The 24,122-nt window shown below is 42.0% G+C and overlaps 2 protein-coding genes across 3 annotated transcripts in view; both read right to left on the reverse strand.

Moving 5' to 3' along the window:
* Positions 1 to 2,588, reverse strand: part of KBTBD12 (kelch repeat and BTB domain containing 12) — a 121,859-nt gene extending 119,271 nt beyond the window's left edge. For both annotated transcript variants that reach the window (XM_039357392.1, XM_039357390.1), the window contains exon 1: positions 2,451 to 2,588. The gene's annotated coding sequence lies outside the window, so the exon portion shown is untranslated. The remainder of the gene's footprint in view (positions 1 to 2,450) is intronic.
* Positions 2,589 to 12,633: 10,045 nt separating this feature from the next.
* CUNH9orf135 (chromosome unknown C9orf135 homolog) lies at positions 12,634 to 23,545 on the reverse strand. Its single transcript, XM_039357404.1, has 6 exons — positions 23,176 to 23,545; positions 22,675 to 22,783; positions 21,983 to 22,104; positions 21,352 to 21,420; positions 17,283 to 17,340; positions 12,634 to 12,917 (listed from the first exon to the last, which is right to left on the reverse strand). The coding sequence occupies exons 1-6, from the start codon at positions 23,271 to 23,273 to the stop codon at positions 12,720 to 12,722; spliced, it is 654 nt and encodes a 217-aa protein (XP_039213338.1). The 5' UTR covers positions 23,274 to 23,545; the 3' UTR covers positions 12,634 to 12,719.
* Positions 23,546 to 24,122: the final 577 nt, after the last annotated feature.

Below are 24,122 nucleotides of genomic sequence, written 5' to 3' on the forward strand. Positions count from 1 at the left end.
GTCCTTGTTGACAGCCATTCAAAATGGCTTGAGGTTGTACCTGTCTCTTCCACCACCACTGCAAAGACTATTTAGGTACTGAGGGGGATTTTTGCTGCACACGGGCTTCCAGACGTCATTGTGTCTGACAATGGCCCTCAATTCACCTCCTCCGAATTCCAAGCTTTCTTGCAGGCTAACGTGATTCGTCATGCCACTTCTGCACCTTTCCACCCGTCCACCAACGGTATGGCTGAACGCATGGTTCGCATCACCAAGGATGCCTTGAAGAGGCTCACCTACGGGGACTGGCATCACAGGTTGGCTGACTTCCTCCTTTCCTATCGCACCACACCATCCACTTCTACAGGGAGAAGCCCAGCTGAACTTCGTTGGGGACGCAAACTGACTACCAAGCTTGACCGGTTGCATCCGGACAGACTGCCTCCTTCTGTCTCACACCCCAGGGCACCTAGGCAACTTCTTGTGGGTGCCCCGGTTTGGACTCGTAATTACGGGCCTGGGCATACATGAGTCCCTGCATCTATATCCAGGGTCACAGGTCCTCTATCCTACGAGGTATCCCTGGACAACAGTCGTGTCCTGCGTCGGCACATTGACCAACTTCGCCTTAGACGGGACCTTCCTGCTGAGACTCCTGGGTCTTTTCCAGGGGGGGAGGGAGAGCCCTTTGGGCAAAGGGAGGGGCATGGAATGATGCCCATTACCAATGAGGGAGCCACAAACGGCCCATCCCAAAATTCCGCGAGTGCTCCAAACAGGAATTCTAGGAGCTTAGCCAGTTATCAGGCATTCACGCCTACTCCAGCCAGGGAGTCACCCCGGGGGCATGATCACTTTTCACCCGTATCACTCAGTACTCCAGTCAGAGAGAATACCCAGGAGCATCCCAACAATCCATTCCCTGCAAGAGAGCTGGCACACACTCCTCCTAGTTGGCCTGACTTCAACCCTATCCCTAGAAGGGGGCAAACACATAGGGAGGTGGTCAAGGAACCAAATCCCAACTACAACACCTCTGACTACACTCAGGGGACAACTGAGTTTTGGGACAGTACTGAAACCCACACAAGCCCGGACACAGAACGGGATTCAGGGGATAGACAGCCTCCTGACAGGTCTTGGACGGACCTAGGAGGTTCTACAGAAATGCCCAACAGTGACAGTCACTTAGAAGGGCCAGAGAGCCTACAGGTAGGCGGGACAACCAGGTCACACACTGGAAGAAGCCCTGGCCTGACGAGCCCGGTGGGCAAGCAAGCAGGCCAGGCATTGGAGCACAGCCCTTGGGAGTCACCAAGGCATAACGAGGGGGACAGGCACGCATCATCCCTCAGTCAAAGGGTACTTGGCAAGCACCCAGAGCTTAGGAGGTCACAGAGAGCGAGGAAATTTCCGAAGTACTTAGAAGATTACATAACACTATTGGCAAAAAAGAGCCAGTAACAATAGAGGCACAGAGGCCGATGGTATTGGGAGCATGGCACTACACTACAGAAATGAGTTATGTGTTATTATGATATAAGGAATAGTTTTAGCCCGGGGGGAAGGGGTGTTATGTCCTGAGCCTGTGCAAGCAGGCTCAGGGCATTGCGGACGGTCCCGGGCAGGTGCAAGCTGCCCGGGACCAGACAGGCTGTCGCCAGTACATGTGCGCATGCGCGGGTGCTGGCGCGCCAAAAGTAACAGATTGACCCGGGAAAGGCCTACATAAGGAGGCCGAGAGTTTTGGGCATTGCTGCCATATTCCAATGTAAGCTGAACTGAAGAATAAAGGTTTCCTGAGAACTACAACTGCTTCTCGTGTCTTACCATTTCGCGACGGACTGAACAGGAACCATTTTGTGGTTCTTTGTGGTGCCCATTTTATATGTTACTCTAATCATTTTAGCAGTATTAAATAATTTTCATACAATCTATACTCTCAGCAATTTAGCAATTAATGCTATGTCACACTTACATTGTAATCTTTACATTGCAGGGTTATGGTTCCAATTATAGTCATAACTTCATGGTCATGATTGATTTTTTTTTTCTCAGAGCATAACTTGTGAAAGCATTGCCCATTTCCTAACCTTCCAACTTGCTCCTTTGTTTGAAACCTTTTTCTATAGGGAACAAGTTCTCCTTAGTAATAATATTTCTTCAGCCTCATAGAGGCACAGATTATGACCTATTATAGGCAACTGGACACTATAGGCAATGCTAATATGCATTTATGTTCAATGAAATAATTTTGTGCTAAGAACCCCGTAGATAGATGTAAATGCACATTGCAAGCCAACAGCATTCTTATTCTTGAAAATGATGCAAAATCTTATCTCTAAGTATTCCTAAGACCTAGCTAAAGCCTTCTACTCCCAACTTATATAACAATATCACACAGTCACCCAACTTAATGTTCAGCTTCACAGTCATTTGATTATTATTTTTTTTAAAGGCATATTTACCTGTTTCTTCCTCTCTTCTGTTTTTGTGGTTTATAAATCTTAGGAAAATGAGACAGGAGGAGAGCAGTGCAAATGGAGATTAAAATCAAACGCAAAGCAGTATTTTCTATGCTAGAGTCTCATGTGGATCTGGTGAAAGTCAGGAGTTATAAATAGGTCTGGCTCAATATTATTTAACTTGACTCTGCGTGAGACTTGTAATAGTGTCATGTGTCAGGGGCACGCTGCAGCTCAGTGAGACCTTCACTGATGGCTGGATTTCTGATTTTCTTGCCTGAGTTGACATGTATTTATCAAAATAGCTTTGGGGAAATAATTTAAAGAGATTCAATCAGAACTGCAACAAGGAACTTGACTGGAATAACTAATGCAAATTAGGGATGGTACAATACAGTTGCCAGAATTAGGATGGCACGATGCAAAAGATGGCAGTCTCATTTTTCTTAACAGAAGAGGAACAGCCAACTGATAGAGCTTGCTGGACAAACTCGTTCCACTGACTAAAATGCCATCTGCTGCATTAACACGAAAGGGCCAAGAGTTCTGACTTCTTGTGAATGTGATTCCCCTGTCCCTGCTTCACACCCACGTCCATTTTTTTTTTTTTTGCCCTGATTTGATTTTTGAGTTAATGCTTTGACTTACATAATTGTGTACTTAGTTTTATTTGATTGCAAATATAAACTTCTAAATCTAGAAAGGGTGAAAAGAGTGGGAGTAAGTCACTGTTTAAAATATATATTGTCCCATTGGTATTTTGTTCAGGTACATTAATGTTAAACCAACTCAGCTCCCTTCCCTCTTCAATAGATAGGAAAAATCCCACCACAGGCATGCATTAAATCTTGCTGGGAAACTGGAAATGGCTTACTGTATTTAATAAATTAGTTTATTAGTTTATTTAGTTACTAACAAGAGAGGAAACATACAGTATTTTACAAAAGACAGTCTTCCACTTGAAGGGCCACCTGCAGACAGCGCCGTGTTTGAAATAGTCTGATTAAAGAAGAACAAATCTAAGGACAGATTGGAGACACTGAGGTTGCCCCTGAACAGTTAACATCCAGAGGACAGACAGAACAGTTGTACAGGTCATCTTATGGTAGTTTCCCCCACGATTAGGAGATTATTGTATTTGTAATTGCAGTAATTATAGTAATTATTTCTAAATCTGTGAAACTCTGTATACATTAGCATATGCAACTGTTACATGTACTGTAAATTTGCACCTCTTTATGCCCTCCTGTTCAGTGATATGTTAGCGACTGCATTGCTATCAAGATGCCTGAATCAGGTAATGTTAATTCCTCATGTTTATAAACGGGTTTACTTATTGCCGGTGTAACTTCATAGTGACTTTATATAAGCACATATATATTAAATATAAGAACCACTGATCTGCAATATATCCATATTGGGTTAGAATGACTGAAGCTTTAAAAATCAGCTGAAGTAGAAACAAAAATGATTACGGTTCAAAGAACATTTTCCAGAGTTATGAAATTCATTGTGGATTACTCCCTTTGGATCTCTGAAACACAAGTCAAGGGTACACATTAGAGATGTGCAATGCTTCAGTAGTATGAAAAGGTGTTTCAGAGCATGAGGTAGCAACTCTTTAAGACAATCACGTCTTTTCCTAGAACTGCAAAGGTAAATTGAAGGATTGCAGACAAGTGCCATGATCGCATCACTGTGTGCTTTGAAGCACCATTTTGGAATCAAATCTGAAAAAGGCAAATACTTACAATGAGACAAGAAGCCAAATTCACAGACTGATATTAATTTATATTGCCTCCATCCTGGCACCCATCATTCATAATAGTAGTTTAAAACACACAAACCAAATCCTGTGTCCACCCCCATCCACCCCGCCCATTCCATGTATCCATTTGCCTCATTTTTTATTTTGCAGATTCTTGTGAGTTCTTCAGCTGCTTTTGTTTTTGATCACACTTACAAATTTAGAGCTTTTGCTGAAAGCTGTAAAATCAGTTAACAAAAAAGCCCTATTGCTTTTGTAAGCCTAGATGCCTATTATATCTAGAATACACTGGATGTATTAATAGAAATATATCCATGTTAGACATTATTTATTCATTGAATAGAAAATCAAACAGACTGTGGGTGGAACTGGTATTCCAAGATATCTATAGCTTTAAGTAGGAGTTGTGAGTTCAGGATGACCCTTCCCAGCTCATCTCCACAGGACTAGCACAGGCAGAGTCTAACTCTGAGCAGATCCAACTAATTTTATACAACACTTTGCACAATCCTCCCAACAGCCCCGCAAAGTTCTTCAAGAAGGGGGCCAAGTCACCAAGAGCATGGTCTCTGGATAGTTATCTGCAATAAGGCATATTTATAATAAGCATGTTTTGCTATCCTTTATCGCCACAAGGTAGTCTTTAATACAGGCTTTTTCTGGTGCTCAGCTGAACTCGTTCTTTGTCTTCCTCCAACGAATGTTCTAAACATCTCTTGCATTGCTTCATTTCTGTGAGCTGTTCCAAATACCAAGAGTCCTCCAGGATCCAAGAACACAAAGAAGTTGTATAGGCATGATCTGAACTAAGTCTACTATCACATGCTCATTGCAAACTGCAACTAAAGCCGCAGTTGAAAAAGAGGTGGAACCAGAATGTCTGCAGGTCTCTCTTCCTAAGATTTGGACAACAGATTAGGTGCTGCTAATCCAACATGTAGAAAGTGTAAGAACCATAAAGTCAGTGTCATATTGGACTATTTGTTGTGCCTTTAAAAAAAGACTGCAATATCTATAACTTCAGGGACATAATTACACCCAAGCTAAAGAATTAAAAATGTATCAGTTTGCGCCTGTTTGTTACATTTAAAAAAAATTCTGTACACTATAACAAAAAAGATTATAACTGGAATACTATTTAAAGAGAATGACTTGCCACAATAAAATGCATAGCTGAATGCAATATAATACATGGATTTCACCTGAGCTCATTTATCATTCTCATTATTATATGTTACTGGCAGAAGGATAACTTGATTGCTTTGTTGCAGTTATCTAGAGTTGGGATTGAGTGTTCATTTATTTTTGCCTAAATTAACATGGAGAGCCAAGATTACAGCCTAGTAAGATATTACAACGGCCCTTCTGTGCCATGTCTGTTGCTGAGAGATTATGTGGGCCATCTACCTAATCCTTGTGGTGGCAACTACTAAGAAAAGCCCTGAACAGACTTGAATTAAGAGTTTGCTCTTATTGAAGTGCAACAGAAGACAATAAAAAGATGATAAAAATTCTTGCAAGTGGCTTTAGAAAGAAAAGTATTGTTATTAGGTTCAATTTTCTCATTGCATTTTAACTAGGCTGATTAATCAGTACCAACACTATTGTGCTGACTTCCATGATTAAAGAAATTTTTTCTTTTAACTATTTTCTGCCAATTATTTATTAATTTATCTTTAGGTGAATTTTTCATTAAGGGTAGATCCTCCTTCCATAGATTTTTTGCACATAGAGGGTAAGAGCCACAGTATCCAAATGACCCCAAAATACAGAATAACAGTTGGAAGAGACCTTGAAGGTCTTCATTCAACCTTGTTTAAGCAGGAGACACTATACTGTTTCATACAAGTGGCTGTCCAATCTCTTCTTAAAAATCTCCAGTGTTGGAGGACCCACAACCTCTGAAGGCAAGCTGTTCCACTTGTTCTCGGTGTCAGGAAATTTCTCCTTATTTCTAGGTTGCTTCTCTCTTTGATTAGTTTCCATCCATTGTGTTGAGTTCTTTGTTCATGTGCGAATGATGAAGACACATGGTGACAAGTAACTAACACTTTATTCTCTTTCTCCAACACCCAAGCAATGAACAAAAGGCACGCAGGCCTTTTATAGGGCCAGAGACCCAGACAGTGTTAACCAATAGGAATTTAGCCTGTTCGTGCCTTGCACATGCGCACAAGGCTGGCGCTGCTCTGTCTGGTCCCGGGCAGCTTTTGGAATGCCCAGGACCAATTGCAACATTTCTGGGCCTGCTGAGTTTCCTCATCAGGCCCAGGACACAAAATCCTTCCCCCCTAAATAGAACACACACACTTCCAATTTCTTTTACAATCATAATAATAAAATAATGTATATGAAAAAAATATTCCTGCTCACATGCAGGCAACATTCTTATAAAATAATAAGGTTCTCTAAACAACCCACCCTTTAATGTGGACTTCCTGTGTCTATCTTCTACCTCACATAGGTCCAACTCCTATCCTAGACTAGTAAGGTTTCCTTGTGCTGACAGGAACCTCACATATTCACCTAAGTGCTTAGGAGGGGCCTTAGCCCTTTGTGACCTATGTAAGGCCAGGGGGTGTGTGTGTGACCTGTCAGCTCACCTGCCCAGCTAGGCAGACCAGGACTTGTACTTAAGGGCACCTGGCCTACCGGCCTGTCTGATGGATTTGCTAGACAAGGACTTTTATGCACAGATTTTGCAGGTGACCCCTGCTGAGGCATGCCGGCAAAGTTGCCAGGGCTCTTCCCAGGCTCCGTTAGAGCAGCTGAAATTCCCCAACCCTCTGAAGTGATTGAGGATTCCCCAACTACCCTGGATGGCTCGAGGAAACTTAGTCCCTCGAGCCCGCGACCAGTCTCGGACGTGACCTGCATTGCAGGAGTGCCCCAATAGTTCCAGTCCCCTGTGGCCGAGGTGCCAGAGTCAGGAGCCGCCTCTATGGCAAACCCCTCTGTTATGTCCCGAGCCTTGCAAACGGCTCGGGGCGTTTGCAGGCGGTCCCGGGCAGGTGCAAAGCTGCCCGGGACCAGACAGGCTGTCGCCAGCGCCGTGCGCATGCGCGGGTGCTGGCGCGGGAAAAGTATCGCATTGACCCGGGAAATGCCTATATAAGAAGCTGGGAGGTTTTGGGAGCTGCTGAAGCCATCTACTTGTAAACTGAACACAGAATAAAGAAAACTGGAGAACTACAACTGCTTCTCGTGTCTTACATTTCCCGCAAGGACTCAACACTGGCGACGAGGGTGGGATGCCTTACATCGCCTGGAAAGGAAGAAGTGTAAGCTTACCCAAGTGAGTCCTGAGCGGCGGAACGGTGTCGACTCGGCAGCTACTCGCCAATCCAGTGCGCATTCGGGGGGTAGGCTGGCTGATAGACCCGTCTCCTGAAGATGGCAAAGGTTGGAAGGCTTTCGGAGTTCGACGTCTCACATCCAGAGCGGTGGGAGTCCTACGTAGCCAGGGTGGAGAACTACTTCAAGGCAAACCAAGTGAGGGAAGAGAGCTTGAAGGCTGCCACCCTGCTTTGTGTTTGCGGTCAAGACGCCTTCGAATCGCAGAAAACCTTGCAGCACCTGTTCCAGTAGAGTCTGTCAGCTACGCAGATCTAAAGAAGCTACTGAAGGAGCACTTCCAGCCTAAGATGTCCGTCATCGCATGGCGCCACACCTTCGAGCAGAGGGATCAACGATCCGGAGAGTCGGCCAAAGAATACATCGCCGCATTGAGGAAGGCCGCCAAGCACTGCGAGTTCAAAGACCTCGAAGAACGACTGAGGGACCGATTCGTGTGTGGGTTAAGGCATCGAGATCTACAACAGAGACTTTTCGCTAAAGAAGAATTGTCCTACCAAGATGCCTTAAGGGAAGTCAACGCAGAAGAAGCAGCAGGCGGCGCTGTCAAGAACATGCGGCCGATCAGAAACAGTCCAGAGGTTGCATCCGTGCACCAGGAAGACGTCCAGGGGAACTCCGAGGAGGATCCGGATGAGGAAGTCGACCGTCTCCACCCCACGAAGGAAGGAAATCAGAAGGAAAGCTCTTCAGCTCCACTCAAGTGCATCGGCTGTGGAGGTCGCCACAGGAGAACCGACTGCAAGTTCCGCTCCGCTACCTGCCAGGCATGCGGCAAACAAGGACACATTGCAGCTGTGTGTCTGGGCCGACGAAAGGTACAACCTCAGGAAGAACTGCGCCTGAAAGGTACCAGGGTCCCCAGCCAGAATAGGGTAGGGTTTTGCGCTTCGCGAAGAAGCATCCTTAGGACAGACACACACAAGCCCATTAAGAAAAAGCTGTCACTCAAGGTGAAGCTACAAGGGGTTCCATTAACTATGGAACTAGACACAGGGTCTGCCCTTTCAATCATCTTCTTGCATACATTTAGGAAGATTTGTTCCGGAAGTGGAACTCAGGCCAAGTTAAGGCCTTCTGACATTGTGTTAACAGATTTTCAAAATTCAAGAGTGTGTGTTAAGGGGGAGGCCACCCTTAACGTGCAATACAAGAAATTTGAAGGTCCACTAGACTTATTAGTAGTAGGGGGTGAACGAACGAGTCTCATAGGACTCGATTGGTTTGAGGCCCTGGGGATACACGTCACGGGGCTCAACAGCTTACAAACACTCGACCTGCAGGAAGTCTGCAAAGAATTCGCAGATGTTTTCAGCCCCCAGCTGGGCACATTCAAAGGACCCCCTGTGTCCTTAAAGCTAGACCCCCCTGTCACTCCCATTAGAATTAAAGCAAGAAGGGTCCCTTTTGCTTTAAAGAGTAAAATTGACACTGAGTTAGACAAACTGATTCAACAGGGAATCCTAGAACCTGTTGATTCCAGTCCGTGGGAGACCCCCATTGTCACGCCTCTAAAGGCAAATGGGGACATTCGCATTTGTGCTGACTACAAATGCACTCTGAATAAGGCATTGCAGCAACATGCATATCCTGTTCCTGTGGTCAGTCATATTCTGGCCTCCCTCAAGGGGGGGCGCGTTTTTGCAAAGCTTGACCTAGCTCAAGCGTATCAACAGCTGCCTGTTGATGATGGTGCTGCTATAGCTCAGACTATTGTGACCCACAGGGGAGCCTTTAAGGTAAAAAGGCTACAGTTTGGAGTGAATGTCGCTCCTGGGATTTTGGAAAACACACCTGCGGGGCATAGCCGGGGGTTGCCCCTACTTGATGATGTCTTATTGAGGAGACTCCACACACATTCTAGCTGAAAGGCTAAGAGCTGTTCTATTAAGATTCAGGAAATCAGGCCTCAAGCTCAAAAAAGACAAATGCAAGATTGGGGTGCCTTCTACTGAATTTCTGGGGTTCAAAATTGATGATGCTGGGATTCACCCTGCTGAATCCAAACTGACTGCTATTTTAGAAGCACCTAGGCCAATGTCCAAGGCCGAACTTCAGGCCTTCCTGGGCCTCCTGAATTTCTACAATTCTTTTCTTCCACATAAAGCTAGTGTAGCTGAGCCCCTTCACAGGCTACTAGACAAGCAAGCAGTGTGGCGGTGGTCACAGACGCATGAGGCCTGCTTTAACAAAGTCAAGGCCTTGCTCACTTCTAACAGTGTACTTGCACATTTCAACGAGTCCCTTCCTGTGTGCATCGCTTGTGATGCATCCCCTTACGGGGTAGGAGCTGTCCTGAGCCACCTCAGGTCTGATGGAACTCAGGTTCCTGTTGCATATTACTCCAGAACATTGTCTTCTGCTGAGCGCAAATACGCTCAGATAGACAGGGAGGCTCTGGCTGTTGTTGCTGGAATTAAAAAATTCCATGACTTTCTATATGGCAGGCACTTCACGGTCTTCACTGACCATAAGCCTCTGCTGGGACTGTATACCATACGTAAGCAGACTCCCCAAATCATTTCCTCTAGAATGCTTAGGTGGTCTATTTTTTTGTCTGCATATGATTTTTCTTTACTCCACAAGCCTGGAAAAGAAATGGGCCATGCTGATGGCCTCAGTAGATTGCCTCTGCCAGTAATAGAAGCTGACCCTGCGCCAGCTGTTAACATTCTATCCATCCAAGCCTTGCCAGAGTCCCCTCTGAATGCCAAGGATGTAGCCGCTGAATCGGGCACAGATCACACACTTTCACGTGTCCTTTCTTGGGTTTTGTCTGGTTGGCCTGAGCACTGTCCTAGTCCTGAGTTTCAGAGTTTCTGGTCTAAAAGGAACGAGTTGTCCACCTCTCAGGGTTGTCTGCTTTGGGGAAGCAGAGTTGTCATTCCCACCTCAATGAGGACTAGGGTCTTAGAATCCCTCCACGAGGGTCATCCTGGCATTGTTCGTATGAAGGCCCTTGCGCGCAGCCACTTGTGGGGGCCTGGTTTAGATAAAGATATTGAGGCTAAGGTGCATGCATGCCACCTGTGCCAACGATCTCGCCCAGAGATGCCCCAAGCTCCCGTGCATCGATGGGAGGAAACACAGTCCCCATGGTCTAGGGTGCACATTGACTACGCTGGACCCTTTCAGGGCCAGTTCTTCTTGGTCCTTGTTGACAGCCATTCGAAATGGCTTGAGGTTGTACCTGTCTCATCCATCACCACTGCAAAAACTATTCAGGTACTGAGGGGGATATTTTTGCTGCACACGGGCTGCCAGATGTCATTGTGTCCGACAACGGCCCTCAATTCACTTCCTCCGAATTCCAAGCTTTCTTACAGGCAAACATGATTCGTCATGCCACGTCTGCACCCTTCCACCCGTCCACCAACGGTATGGCTGAACGTATGGTGCACATCACAAAGGACGCATTGAAAAGACTCACCTACGGGGACTGGCATCACAGGTTGGCTGACTTTCTCCTTTCTTATCGCACCACACCGTCCACTTCTACAGGGAGAAGCCCAGCTGAACTTCGTTGGGGGCGTCAACTTACTACTAAACTTGACCGGTTGCATCCGGACAGACTGCCTTCATCTACCTCACATCCTAGGGCACCTAGACAACTACTTGTGGGTGCCCCGGTTGGGCTCGCAATTACGGGCCTGGTCATACATGGGTCCCCGCTTCTGTTTCCAGGGTCACAGGTCCTCTCTCCTACGAGGTAGCCCTGGACAACGGTCGTGTCCTGCGTCGGCACATCAACCAACTCCGCCTAGGCGGATCTTCAGATGAGACTCCTGGGTCTTTTCCAGGGGGGAGGGGGACCCTTTGGAGCAAAGGGAAGGGCATGAGCTGCTGCCCATCTCCACTGATGGAGCCACAAACGGCCCATCCCCAGGTTCCGCGAGAGCTCCGAACAAGAATTCTATGAGCTTACCTAACAAAGGCATCCACGCCTACTCCAGCCAGGGAGTCACCCCGGGGGCATACTCACTTTCCACACACATCACACAGCACTCCAGTCACGGAGGATACCCGGGGGCATCCCAACAAATCATTCCCCGCAAGAGAGCTGGCACACAATCCCCAAGGTTGGCCTGACCTTACCCCAAATCCTACAGGGGGTCAAACATACAGGGAGGTGGTCGAGGAACCAAGTCCCGACTACAACACCTCTAGCCCAAATCAGGGAGTAACTGAGTTTTGGGAAAGTACAGAAACCCACACAAGCCCGGACACAGAACGGGGTTCAGGGAATGGACAGCCTCCTGACAGGTCTTGGACGGACTAGGAGGTTCAACAGAGACGCCCAGCAGTGGCTATCACTTCAAGGGGCCCGAGGGTCTACAGCTAGGCAGGTCAACCAGGTCACAAAGTGACAGAAGCCCTGGCCTGACGAGCCCGGTGGGCAAGCAAGCAGGCCAGGCATCGGGGCACAGTCCTTGGAAGGCACCAAGGCAAAATAAGGAGAACAGGCTCACATCTCCCTCCAGTCAGGGAACTCATGCTAGTAACCCAGAGCTGAGAAGGTCACAGAGAGCAAAGAAGTCTCCTAAATACTTAGAGGATTACATAACATTGCTGGCTAAACAAAAGCCAGGTAACGATAGGAGCACTGAGAAGCAGAACACTGCATAAAATAAATGATTATATGTTGGTAGTAGTTTTAGCCCGGGGGAAAGGGGTGTTATGTCCCGAGCCTTGCAAACGGCTCGGGCGTTTGCAGGCAGTCCCGGGCAGGTGCAAAGCTGCCCGGGACCAGACAGGCTGTTGCCAGCGCCGTGCGCATGCGCGGGTGCTGGCGCGGGAAAAGTATCACATTTACCCGGGAAGCGTCTATATAAGAAGCTGGGAGGTTTTGGGAGCTGCTGAAGCCATCTACTTGTAAGCTGAACGCAGAATAAAGAAAACTGAGAACTTCAACTGCTTCTCGTGTCTGCTTCCCGCCAAGGACTCAACAGTTGGTATTTGCATTATTTTTAAAATGAAGTTGCAATCAAAAGTTCTCGCAGTTCTAATTTAAGATTCCATTGTACAAATTTATTCCCCCTTGTCTTCTAACTCAATATTATATAAGCTGCAAGGCTGTTGAAAGGAATAAGTCTACTGACAAACATTAGTATATATGAATACCCTTTAATTTGTAGCATCACTACTAATGCTTAAGAATCAGCTTCTTCCACATTTATTGGTATAGGATTAGTTGCAGGAAATACTTTCTGCTTTAGATCTGCATTAGCATAAACTCCACTTTCATCCTGCCATGTGTTGATTCCATGTCTCCTGTAATCTGCTGTGTCAGTAAACTGGGAATGACATTTCCTATGTACTACAGAGTACCCGCTCGTATCAGGTGCAACCTAAAAAGGAAGGTATTTATGTATATTATTACTCAAAAGAAAGTTTTGAGGAGCAAACTTTAACATTGGCACTACTAATACCAAAAATAAGTTTAATCAGCTAATACATTTCTCTTCCTATAACATTTTGATTATTTACATTTCTCAGATTAAAAAATGTGCGTGGAAAAACTGTGTGAGTGGTAACATTTGTAAACAGATTTTCCAAAACAGCAAATCTGTATTCATCTCTAATTTTCAATGTCTAACTCTAAAAGAACTGATTGTAGTATTACATAATACAATCCTGTTTTCAAAACTGGTAAAATATTTGCTATCGATGAAAAATATAGGATTCTCTCAGTCATGGCTGTATCTGCAGATAGTTCTTGACTTATGACCACTGTAGAAACCAGAAAATGAAAATCAATCACTGTGGTGCAGTCATTAAGAGAGGCATCACGTGACCACACCCAATTTTATGACATTTTTAGACATCAGATGACCATGATTCTTGCCATCTTCCCCATTGACTTTGCTTCTCAGAAGCTGATTGGGAAGGTCACAAACGGCAATCACGTGACTTCAAGACATCGCAAATGTGGTGAGGGCAAGCCGGTTGCCAAGTGCCTAGATCACAATCATATGACTGGGGCAATGCTGCAACAGTCATTAAATGTGAGGACCAGCTAGCCTCGGCATAACTTAGGACACTTGCTAAAAGAATGGTCATTAAATGAGGATTATCTGTAACATTAAGATATATTATGTACTATCATTTACTAAAACATGGTGATTTTGTCTGAGCATACATCATTTTCTTTTTTTGCAGTTTCTTTTTAATTTTTTATCTCTTTTTTATTATGTAAGTTGCTCAGACTCACTTTGGAGTTCAGCAGCCTTCCAAACTTCATTAATTAAATAAAACCAGACCAGTTACAAAACAAGAAGAGTCAGCTGTAATGTTTCACAATTCATGAAAAAAGCAGGTTTTTGCAAAAAAAATATTGCAAAAAGCTTAGGTATTGATGAGTTATTTTTCTTTGGCTAGAAGGGATGAGGAGAAAGGCTTGGTTAATAAAAGAGAATACAAGTTAATGGCTGGGAGGCAATATGGAAGTATATCCAGGAGGCATTAAGTTCAAAGAAGCCAGGTATCTAATGCCTAGGAAACTTGGGAGAAAGTAGATAAAGCAAGGGTATCCAATCTTCGCAACTGGAAAACTTGTGGACTTCAACTCCAGAATTCCCCAGCCAGCTTTGCTGGGAATTCTGGAAGTTAAAGTCCACAGGTCTTTAAGTTACCAAAATTGGACACTCCTGAGGTAAACTAAAATGAAAAATACATAATAAGAAATAAGGATGTGTGGGAACAGAAACTGTGAAATTGTAAATTAGATATGGTTGGAAAAAGAGGGAGGCTGCCCAGCCAACAGACTACTAAAGAAATTTCAAGAAAGCAAAATATGAGAAATACTTTTTATAAACTAACTTAAAAGAAACACATTTATAGCTGGTGGAAGCTAATATTCCTGTTTTTAATACGAACAAAATGATCCAGTGATGACCATGTGTGAGAGAAAGAAAGATATTCCATCAGAATAGATGAAGATATATTTTTCTTTTGGGGACTGCCATGGTTACAAAAAGTATGGTCACAATTCTTATTTTGTTAGATTCCTAATTTATTTTTTTAAAACAAGGAATCCAGTCTGAATCATTACGCAACAACATGCGTCCCTCTTCATTTATTGGCTTTGTGCAATCTGAAATGTTCTTTTTTTAAAAAAATAAATCACATATACACAGACAGAGAAACATAACAATGTTCTCTGGATGTTTTCATTTGTAGGAGTTTTATTATATAATTAACTTTTTTCAGAATCATAAAAGTAGATGCCAATAAAGAACACAATGCAATTTTGTAATCGAAATAAGAACCACTGTCATAGGTTTGATTTTGCGATAAACCAGAGACATGGAAATGCATTCTTTTACAAATGTACTAGAAAATAATGCAAACCAGAGATTGTTAACAGCAAAAGATAACCTTTAGTCTTTTATTTCTATGTTACTATTTTGTTTTCTTGTTTTCATCTTCTATCTTCTAGCTCAGGGGTGTCAAACTTGCTAAGTCCACATGACATGTCATGACATAGCACGACTTTTTTTCCATTGCCAGCAATGGGGTGGGTGCGGTTTCACCATGACGCATCCGGCCCGTGGGCCAGCAGTTTAATAGCCCTGTTCTAGCTTACATTCTACCTTATCTATCATTTATAGTCATATACATAGCTTATCAGTGGTTTCTAGTAGAGCCCAGAGTTCTATGTCCTATACCTATATAGTTTCTATAGTTCTGTCAGCTATTTCTACTTTGATTTTTCATTAACGCTTTTCTTCTTCAGGCCCACGGCTTTTTTTCTCATAGAGTGCCCAGAATGGAGTTCCAGCACCTTTTTGGGATGGAACCTTATGGAGTAGGTAAGACGGGTTGTATGACATGTGTGAGTTCCGGCACCTTCTTTTTTTTTTTTTAGAAAAAAAGCACTGTTCAAGCCTATCCCTGACACGTCACTTATGTGGCTTGTTGGGTGATAGGAGAATTTGGATTATTCCAGCTTCCAGTTCCTCAGATTCACTCCCTGAAGTTGTTTTGACCATAAATGCTGGTCCCCTCTGGGATTTTAAGGCTGGGGGAATGATGGGGATGCTTCTGATGCTGCTGTGCTGTTTCCCATGTTTTAGGGCACTCTGCCGCTGGTCCCAGTCTTCCAGCACCTAGGTTTCCTGATATCTCTAAAGCAGTGTTTCTCTCAACCACGGCAACTTTAAGACATGTGGACCAACTTCCAGAATTCTGGAAATTGAAATCCACATGTCTTAAAGTTGCCATGGCTGAGAGAAACACTGCTCTAAAGGGTGCTTATGCTACAGCTGTTATTCTTCCCTGCAGCTGCCTCATTTCCATTACTAACACTCTCCTCTACAGTCTTCTCTTTTAGTTGGGTTCTTTACTTTTCTTTTTGTCATTCTTCTTTATTTTCAGCTCTTTTTTTCATTTTTTTTTCTCCAAATACTGCCATGGTGTTTGTTGTACCTAAGCCTTCTTTACAGCATGGGAAGGAGAAGCACAGGTATTCTGGCTGCTGTATATTTTTCCTTCTAAAATCATACTTTGATTGTGAAGATAATAATGCAAATTTATTCATTTTTGTAGCAAACAGCATATATACATACATACATACATACATACATACATACATATATATATATATATATATATATATATATATATATATATGTTTTCTGAGGTTTTCGCGGGTGTTTGTATGTAGGTCTTCCCCATAGGGAAGGAGCGTTGTGACGCTCAGGAAGATCGCAACTCCACCCCCCCCCCAGATCAAGACCTCGGATGGTGGTATACGCGATGGGAGCACAGAGGATAAAAAGGAAGGGAAGGGTGTGATGGCCAAAGATAATTATAACCATGAGATCACCCCCATAGAAAAACAATCCATTGAGCCACCCCAGCCAGTCTGGAACATTGTGCACAACCATTCTAATGACAGTTGGGCACGAGGGAGGGGCATTAAGGATGAAAAGAAAGATACTCATAGAGAAAGTGACTGGGTGAAGCGTGATTGGAGAAAGGAAAAGGACAAATGCAAACTACCACTAGAACCCGAAAGGGGGAATGGATTGAGGGATAGAGACAATCGAAGAGAAAAGGGGTTTACATCACCTGCCTTAGAATCCAAAGAAAAGAAGGTAGATGAAGATACACACGCAGCTAGGAAGGACAGAAAGAAACGAACCACCGGAGCACAATTTAACCAATTGGGTCCGGTGACGAAATCGTGGAGCCGAGTGCAGACTCCGGCCTGCCTATAAAATGACTCTCCCACACCCTGGCGGTCCAGCCCTGATGATGCCGGCAGGTGACGGCGAAAGCTTGGTGTTTTTAAATTAAACTTTTATAGTTTTAATCAATACCTTGGTGTTCATTTTATTTTGGATATGAATATTCCCAGGGTTCATATTTTTCGTGTTATTAATTATATATATATATATATATATATATATATATATATATATATATATATATATATATATATATTGTACAATATTGGAAAACTTAGCAGGGTGCAGGGTAACACTGCTAACACACCTATAAGATAAGCCAGCTCAAATACTGTACTACAGATTTTGGACATTGCTTAACTGTTTTCAAAGTAAAATCTGCTAAATTATAGAGCTCCAACTGAGATCTTAGGGGCAATTGTCATAATAGTCGCCTAGTAGAAGCTGCTTAATAAAATCCTGTTATGCATAACGTTCCATACGCTTTATTTTCCCATATTTTTCCTGTTCCCATATACTTACATATGGCATATAGTCATATGGTGGAACATAGTCTATTCGGTATGTTGTATCCATAAACCTGTAAAACATAAACCATGTAGTAAGACTAGCTCCACAGTATTTTTCTAACTATATTTACAAGCTCATTAAATATAATTGAAGATATAGGTAGTCTGTCTCTTCAAAATCAAAACCAAAGGAATTTTTCTCAAGTGTATACAAAGTAATGATAATATAGTCATGGTAAACGCTTGGGCATTTCCCCTATGCTGCGTTCATGTGTGTGAGAGGGATGAGAGGGGAGGAAGGAGTAGGGAGGAAGTAGGATGGTTAGAGGAGAAGGGGAGGGGAAGAGAGTAGGAGGGGAGGAGAGAAAGAGGAGGGACGTGGGGAAGGATTAGAGAGGGTGGACGCAGCCTGGGGGGAATGGGCAGGCGGTACCAATGGTTAGGAATTTAATTGTATTTTGTATGAATAAATGGAAAATAAAAACTTTTTAATTAAAAGTGTATACAAAGCAATTAAAATATTCTCTAGCCACTATTATATTTCCCTGTTATAAATTATTTCTGCAGAGGTCAGTTTTTCTTTCATTCTTTCTTTTTTAGGAGGAAACATGCTATAGCAGAGATCCCCAGCCTATGGGCCGTGGCCCACTACCAGGCTGTGACTTCTTGGCCACCAGTCCACCTGAGTGGGTAGTCAGGGCGCAGACTAATGTGCGTGCACTCACTCCCTCTTGCACTGATGCTAGCCAAGCCGCGAGCCTCTCACTGGCGCTAGCTGACCTATGAGCTTCTCACGGTGCTAACCAAGCCACAAGCCTCTCGCCAGTGCTAGCTGAGCCACGAGTCTTGCGCTGGTGCTAGCCAAGCCACGAGATGTGAGCTTCACGCCGGCACTAGCCAAGCCGCGAGCCATGCGCCGGTGCTAGCCGAGCCACCGCGCTGGCGCTAGTTGAGCCATGCATCACATGCTGGTGCTAGCAGCCCCATTTGTGGAGCATGCATGCTCATGGTCCTGTTTGCTTGCATGCATGTGCAGCCACATTTGCATGCATAAAGGTACCTGCCCGTCCCTTTCCCATCGGCTGCCAACACAGAAAGTTTGGGGACCCCTGTGCTATAGGATCTGAACATATAAGACATAAATATTTTCAAATATCTATTTGATTAATTAATATATTAAACACAATGACAGGTGGGAGTATTCTTGGATGGTTGCGAATGTTTCTGAAGAGGAGAATTACATACATATGGGAAGTCTCACTGTTTACATTGAGTTAAATAGGTCTGTATCTTCAGCCTCAAAAGTTCTCACTAGGGCTTACAAGCAAACAGAATAAATGTCCTAATGTCCCAAGCAATTAGACAAGGTTAAATTGTGTCTTCAGAATTTTAGGACAATTATCACAATCCAAAGGTGGAGTTGGATTGAGATATGTTTAAATTTTTCATAGCTCTGATGGAATAAGAGGCAGACAAGTTTCCATCTCATCTCTTTTTACTCATTTTTTTTCGCATACTCTCAAAAGAAGAAAGCCTGAGTATAATAAATGTGTCTTCTCACGTCATTCCTAGTTAGGCCCTGTGGTGGTTACTAGTACATGTTTTGCAAGAGACCATGTCAATACATAAAAACAAAACATACCCTTATCATCTTGTAATAAGATCATTTTGTACCACCTTTTCTTTGAAAAATTACCTCACTTAAGTTTCCGTTCCAAGCCTATGACTAAGTTTTGGAACAATTTCCAAGTTACAGTCAAGGCAGATGATCCATCTCTTGCAAGCAAAATAAAATCTAGTTTTTAGGAACTAAGAAGGGAGCTTATGGCAGCTGCACTTAGCTTCCTCTTCCTTTTCTTTCTCTGATCTGTTTATTATTCTTTGTAGAGCAAATATATTATATCATATTTCTGTGGAAACAATACTGGTCAACAATTCAGTTCAATGTACAAACATTACTCACTATCTGCACAGAATAATATCAGTGATGTTGATAATGCTGGGGATGCATTCTGTGCTCCAGCAGCCCATCTAGTTATCTCCCCCCCCCCCTACTGCTAGGAAATCTGGAGTTTAAAAAATCCAGAGAATTACTAGATTGCAATAAAGATTGCTGCCATCTGGTGGTTACCTAGATTTCTGCACCAGATTTCTGGTAGTTCTACTTTTGGGGACAATACTGTATACTCTGAACATTGCTGAAAAGTTAGGCTGACCAACTTTAAGCATCCTTAGAAAATGATTTTTCTGTTTCAGCCTGATTTCAAGCCCAGGTAATAACAGGACAGAAGTGCAATCCAATTAATTCCCTTATATATAGTGACCTTTAATACCATAACACATGATATATTTCTGTAGATTATATCTGTGGATTAATATAGTACCAATGGGATCTACTCTTATTTTCAGAGCTCATTTTAAAAAATGGAAAAGTACTTAATTCCTTAGAATTGTTTCAAGAGTTCTTATACTGCCTATTTGGTTTCCCATGTTATATAATAGTAAATTAGTCATTGTGCTGTTGGTAATCTATAGCTTTCAACACCTTCATTGTTTTGAAACAATGTGCAAGCAGAAAATTCCTAGACAATTAAAACTCTTATACATTTCTGTTTTCACCTAATTTAAAAACAGGTGTAGGAAGGCCAAAACTACTCCATATCATCTTGACTCTTTCTTTCCTTCCTGTCCTCTCCTAATAAACTCTGACAATAAAAACAAAAGCTTAAGCCTTTTGACACCTAGGCTGAAAGCAAAGCATGTCTTAACATAGCTGAAATTGGCTAAATAAGAAAATAATAAAATCCCCTCAAGATATTTGTAGTTCTTCATTTCAGTAGTAAATTTCCTCACACAAATTCTTTACCCCAAGGTCACCCTCTGGACTCACCAAAGATAAAAGATTGAAAAACTCCACAGAGAGCTAAGCTGCATTTCCTCACTACCAGACTGGGCCAAGGGTGCTTTCCAGTAATCCCTAGAACAGGGGTAGGCAACCTTGGCTCTTTTATGACTCGTGGACTTCAACTCCCAGAATTCCTGAGCCAGCCATGTTGAGGGGAAAGGGAGAGGTTTCCATGCTGAGCCATGCTGGCTCAGGAATTCTGGGAGTTGAAGTCCACAAGTCATAAAAGAGCCAAGGTTGCCTACCCCTGCCCTAGAAGGTGGCTGAGCCCACAAACTGTCTAAAAACAATAGAAGGACCTCCGTATAAAAGTAACCTCTCTAAAGCTAAGATTCATGGCCCCCTTCAATTACTATGACTGTCATGCTCTCAAATAAATTTCAGCTCTGCTTCTATCAACTGTCCTATGTTCTTTGGAACAGCAGGCTCAGAACGGATCAAGGGTTTCTTCTAATATGAGGAAAAAGACCAAATCAAGGGAAGCCCTGAGTTTGTAGAAGAAAGTGCCTTCGGCATTCCCGCAACTTTATCAGCTGCAAACTGGAGACTGCTCTTGTTTAAAAAGCCAAACATCCCAGTAGTGGTTTTTGCTAGGTGGAGGAGTTGCAAGCAAGCAGCCCAGCACATGGAAACCTCCCCAGAAAGCTGTGGGAAAAATCAAAGAATTTTATCTTTATTTCCAATCTGTTTTTCCATTTCTTCCCAACTTTCTCCAAAACAGTGAATGTATTTGCAAGTAAGTTCAACCAGAGGCATAGGAAACTTGAGTTTACAGCATGATGATTATGGAGTACAAATCCCTGTCGTAGGCAGAACTCCCTAAGGACAGAATTTTCAAAGGTCTGTGAAATTGTTAGGGTATTGTATTGAGGACAAAGAGGTCAATTAGAAATCATAAGAAACCAGTTTCATTCATTTAAATGAAAATAAACTGATAAATTATTAGATTTCTAGTACAAAAGAGAAACACTGAAATAACTGAAATGGAGGTTTAAATGTTCTGGTAATGCCAAGAATAAAATTATCAGATACTTTTAAGTATCGAGATAATGTTATGAGGTACAAATATAGGAACTTTGATCATGTTACAGGTCTCAATAAGCATCAACATGAAGGCACAACAAAATCTGAACTTCATAGTAAAACTAAAATAATTAGCATATATGTATATACAAACATTTTAAACTTCTCAAGTGGGTGACGTGGTAACACAGCACCAAAACCTGTTTCAGGTAGCCCTGTATCCCTGAGGAGGAAACAAAGAGAGACAACTTTCAGATTGAAAGAAAAATTAAAAGAAAATGCAAGCTTTATTTTAGATCCAATTGGCAATGCTGGATGGGCGAATGGGCAGGCAGTCTTAAGTTAAAATCAGTTCAATGGACTTTACAAAGAAAAAGGTGTAGGGGACTACAACCTTAGTATGTCATTTATATAAATCATGTGATTTTTTGTTTGTTTGTTTCTTTGCTCTACATTGCATTGCTGCCCTGCCCTGAATTGTGTCAAACTCTTTAAACATAAAAAAAAATCATTACATTAACTTTGTAGTTTTCAGATAAATATTATGTTTAAAATCAGTTTCTGTTTTCTCTTTTTATTTAATGCTTTGTGAACATTAATGAACTGTAAAATATATCAAAGATTAGATGGAGTAATTCCTGAAATAAAGGATTAATTGCTCCCAATGTTTTTAAAAACAAATACAAGGTAGAAAGAAATAAGGGGACAAAAAGATATTCATGATACATTTTATATGATAGTCAATATTATTTAAATTATTATCGATGCAAAAATATCAGAAATACCTGTCAACAACAATTGTGTGAAAGCCATCTTCGTCCAGCAAAGGTTTCCAAATCTCTAGTTGTTTATATTCTTTTTTGCTACAGGGAGATGACAGATGATCTTGATATGTTGTTATCCATTTCTAAAAGTAAATGTTAGAACAAGGAATGATTACATAGTTCCAACGCAGCACAAAAATAACCAACACAACATCTGTTGGGATCCTGGAGATATAGCTTTACTCTTACAATTTATGCATTTCCACCCCAATCAATATTTTTTAATCGATTGGTGCATATAATGAAAATATATATTCTATTCTTATTATTATAACATCAATTTTTGGCTAGTGAATTAATTAAGGATGAGTTGATTATTTTCTATTTATAAATAAAGCATCCTAGAGCTCCCTTTCATGGTTGAAAATAAACATTGCAACTAAATTATAATAAAACATCAATTAAACTGCACAATCCAAGTTTGGGATTATTCTTGAAAGCATTGGTGCTGGATGAAATTAATATAGTGATTTTAATATCCTTCTTGAGTCCTCTAAAAGATTTACACAATATTGATTAACTTAATAACAATACACAGATGTATTCTATGAATGGCTATGCTTTGTGGTAATATATGTATAAAAAATAAATAAATATGAATATGATACATCAACATATCAAACAAACATGCTGTCAACAATAAGCTATCTTACTTGATCCATGGTTCCAAATCTCCAGTAGGTAGACTGACATAAGTTCTTAGAACCCAAACTAATTTCATTTATATCATAATCCTTAGGTTCAGCCTCCCTGTTCTGGAACCTTTAAATTATAAGAAATCATAAATAGTAATACCAAGGCGTATCTTAAAAGTTACTAATATCTATATTACTATTGACATAATATACAAGTCAAACCCAAACATGTATATGTGCAAAGCCGATTACATTTTTATTTTAAGCAAAGTCCCATATCAGAGCACTTCTCAAAAAGTGTCAAAAGTCTTCAGATAAATCTGAAATCAAAAACAAACACAAAAATTGGAAAAAGAAAACCAACTTCAAATATTACTACTAACTGAACTGCTAAGCTTTATATTGAAAAGAGCCAGAATGAATGACACTTTGTGGCTTAGTCATATCTGGTGGGGTTTTTTCAAAAAGAGAGAACAGTATTAAACCACATCAGACCGGTGAACAATATTTTTTTCTTACCAGCCATACACAAGAGTGGGTCTCCCATAATATGCTGAATTGGAGCGCAAGGTCAATGCTCCTTTGCGTTCCATCACATCTGGAGGCCCTAATTCCATCTTCAAATGATTTTGGATTTTCACCACTTCTATAGGACCACTATATCTGAAATTAATTCAGTATTATTTCTCCAACTGCAGGGCAATTCACAGCAGAATATTCACATTCATTCAAGATCAGGGTATTATAAGTAAGAAATTAATCTTGAGACCAATACTTCACTCCCTCTGTATTATTTCTCAAAGTTCCAAGCTTTCATTGGCCAACAAAAGAAATGAGCAGCAAGCAAGCAAGACTTTGCAGCTTTCATTCTTTGCTGGACACATTAGTCTCCATGGTGACCACTGATGCTATAGAGGAAAATAACTAATCTCAAAATCATTCCGCCAAGAGGCCGGAACTACTGTTCATTGTAAGGCAAGGGGAAAGCAACAAATAATTCCCACAATGTAATACTATGGAAATATACAAAATGTGAGATATTATGCCAAGCTTGCCATCAAGCCTTATTGGGCTGGAATTGTGAAAATATATATATTGTTTCCGAGTCATTTCATGGGCAGAGTCATGTTGAATTCAACCCTTTCTTCTGTCAATAAATCAAAGTATGCATTTGGCAGTGCTTAATTTTTTTTTGAATGAAAAACATTGGAATTCTGTTTTGCCCAAAAGGCAAACTCAGTTTTAAAATTTAGGGCTCCCAAATCTGGGCTGCACAAATCTGGAGGAAGCAGGGAAGCAATCATAAGATTTTCTGTATCAATTTTCTGCCCACTGATGGCTACTTAAACTTTTGCAGCCTTATTTTTAGAAGCTAACCACCACTGTGGTAGTAATATTTCTTGGCAAGCAAAGTTCATACTGAATGTGCATACATAAGTTGTTCTCTTAAAGGGAAAAAACTTAAT

This window comes from Crotalus tigris, unplaced genomic scaffold (assembly GCF_016545835.1).
Source record: "Crotalus tigris isolate CLP2741 ecotype Arizona unplaced genomic scaffold, ASM1654583v1 scf7180000018916.1150873, whole genome shotgun sequence".
Lineage (NCBI taxonomy): Eukaryota > Metazoa > Chordata > Lepidosauria > Squamata > Viperidae > Crotalus > Crotalus tigris.

Bases quoted from the DNA above. Each gene is read 5' to 3' on its own strand.
- CUNH9orf135 (XM_039357404.1), bottom strand. From the start codon at position 23,273: ATGGAATTAGGGCCTCCAGATGTGATGGAACGCAAAGGAGCATTGACC. The intron at 22,784-23,175 runs GTAAGAAAAAAA...TATAATTTAAAG, and splicing joins CCCACTCTTGTGTATGGCTG to GTTCCAGAACAGGGAGGCTG. The intron at 21,421-21,982 runs GTATTTCTGATA...TTTCCTCCTCAG, and splicing joins CACACAATTGTTGTTGACAG to GGATACAGGGCTACCTGAAA.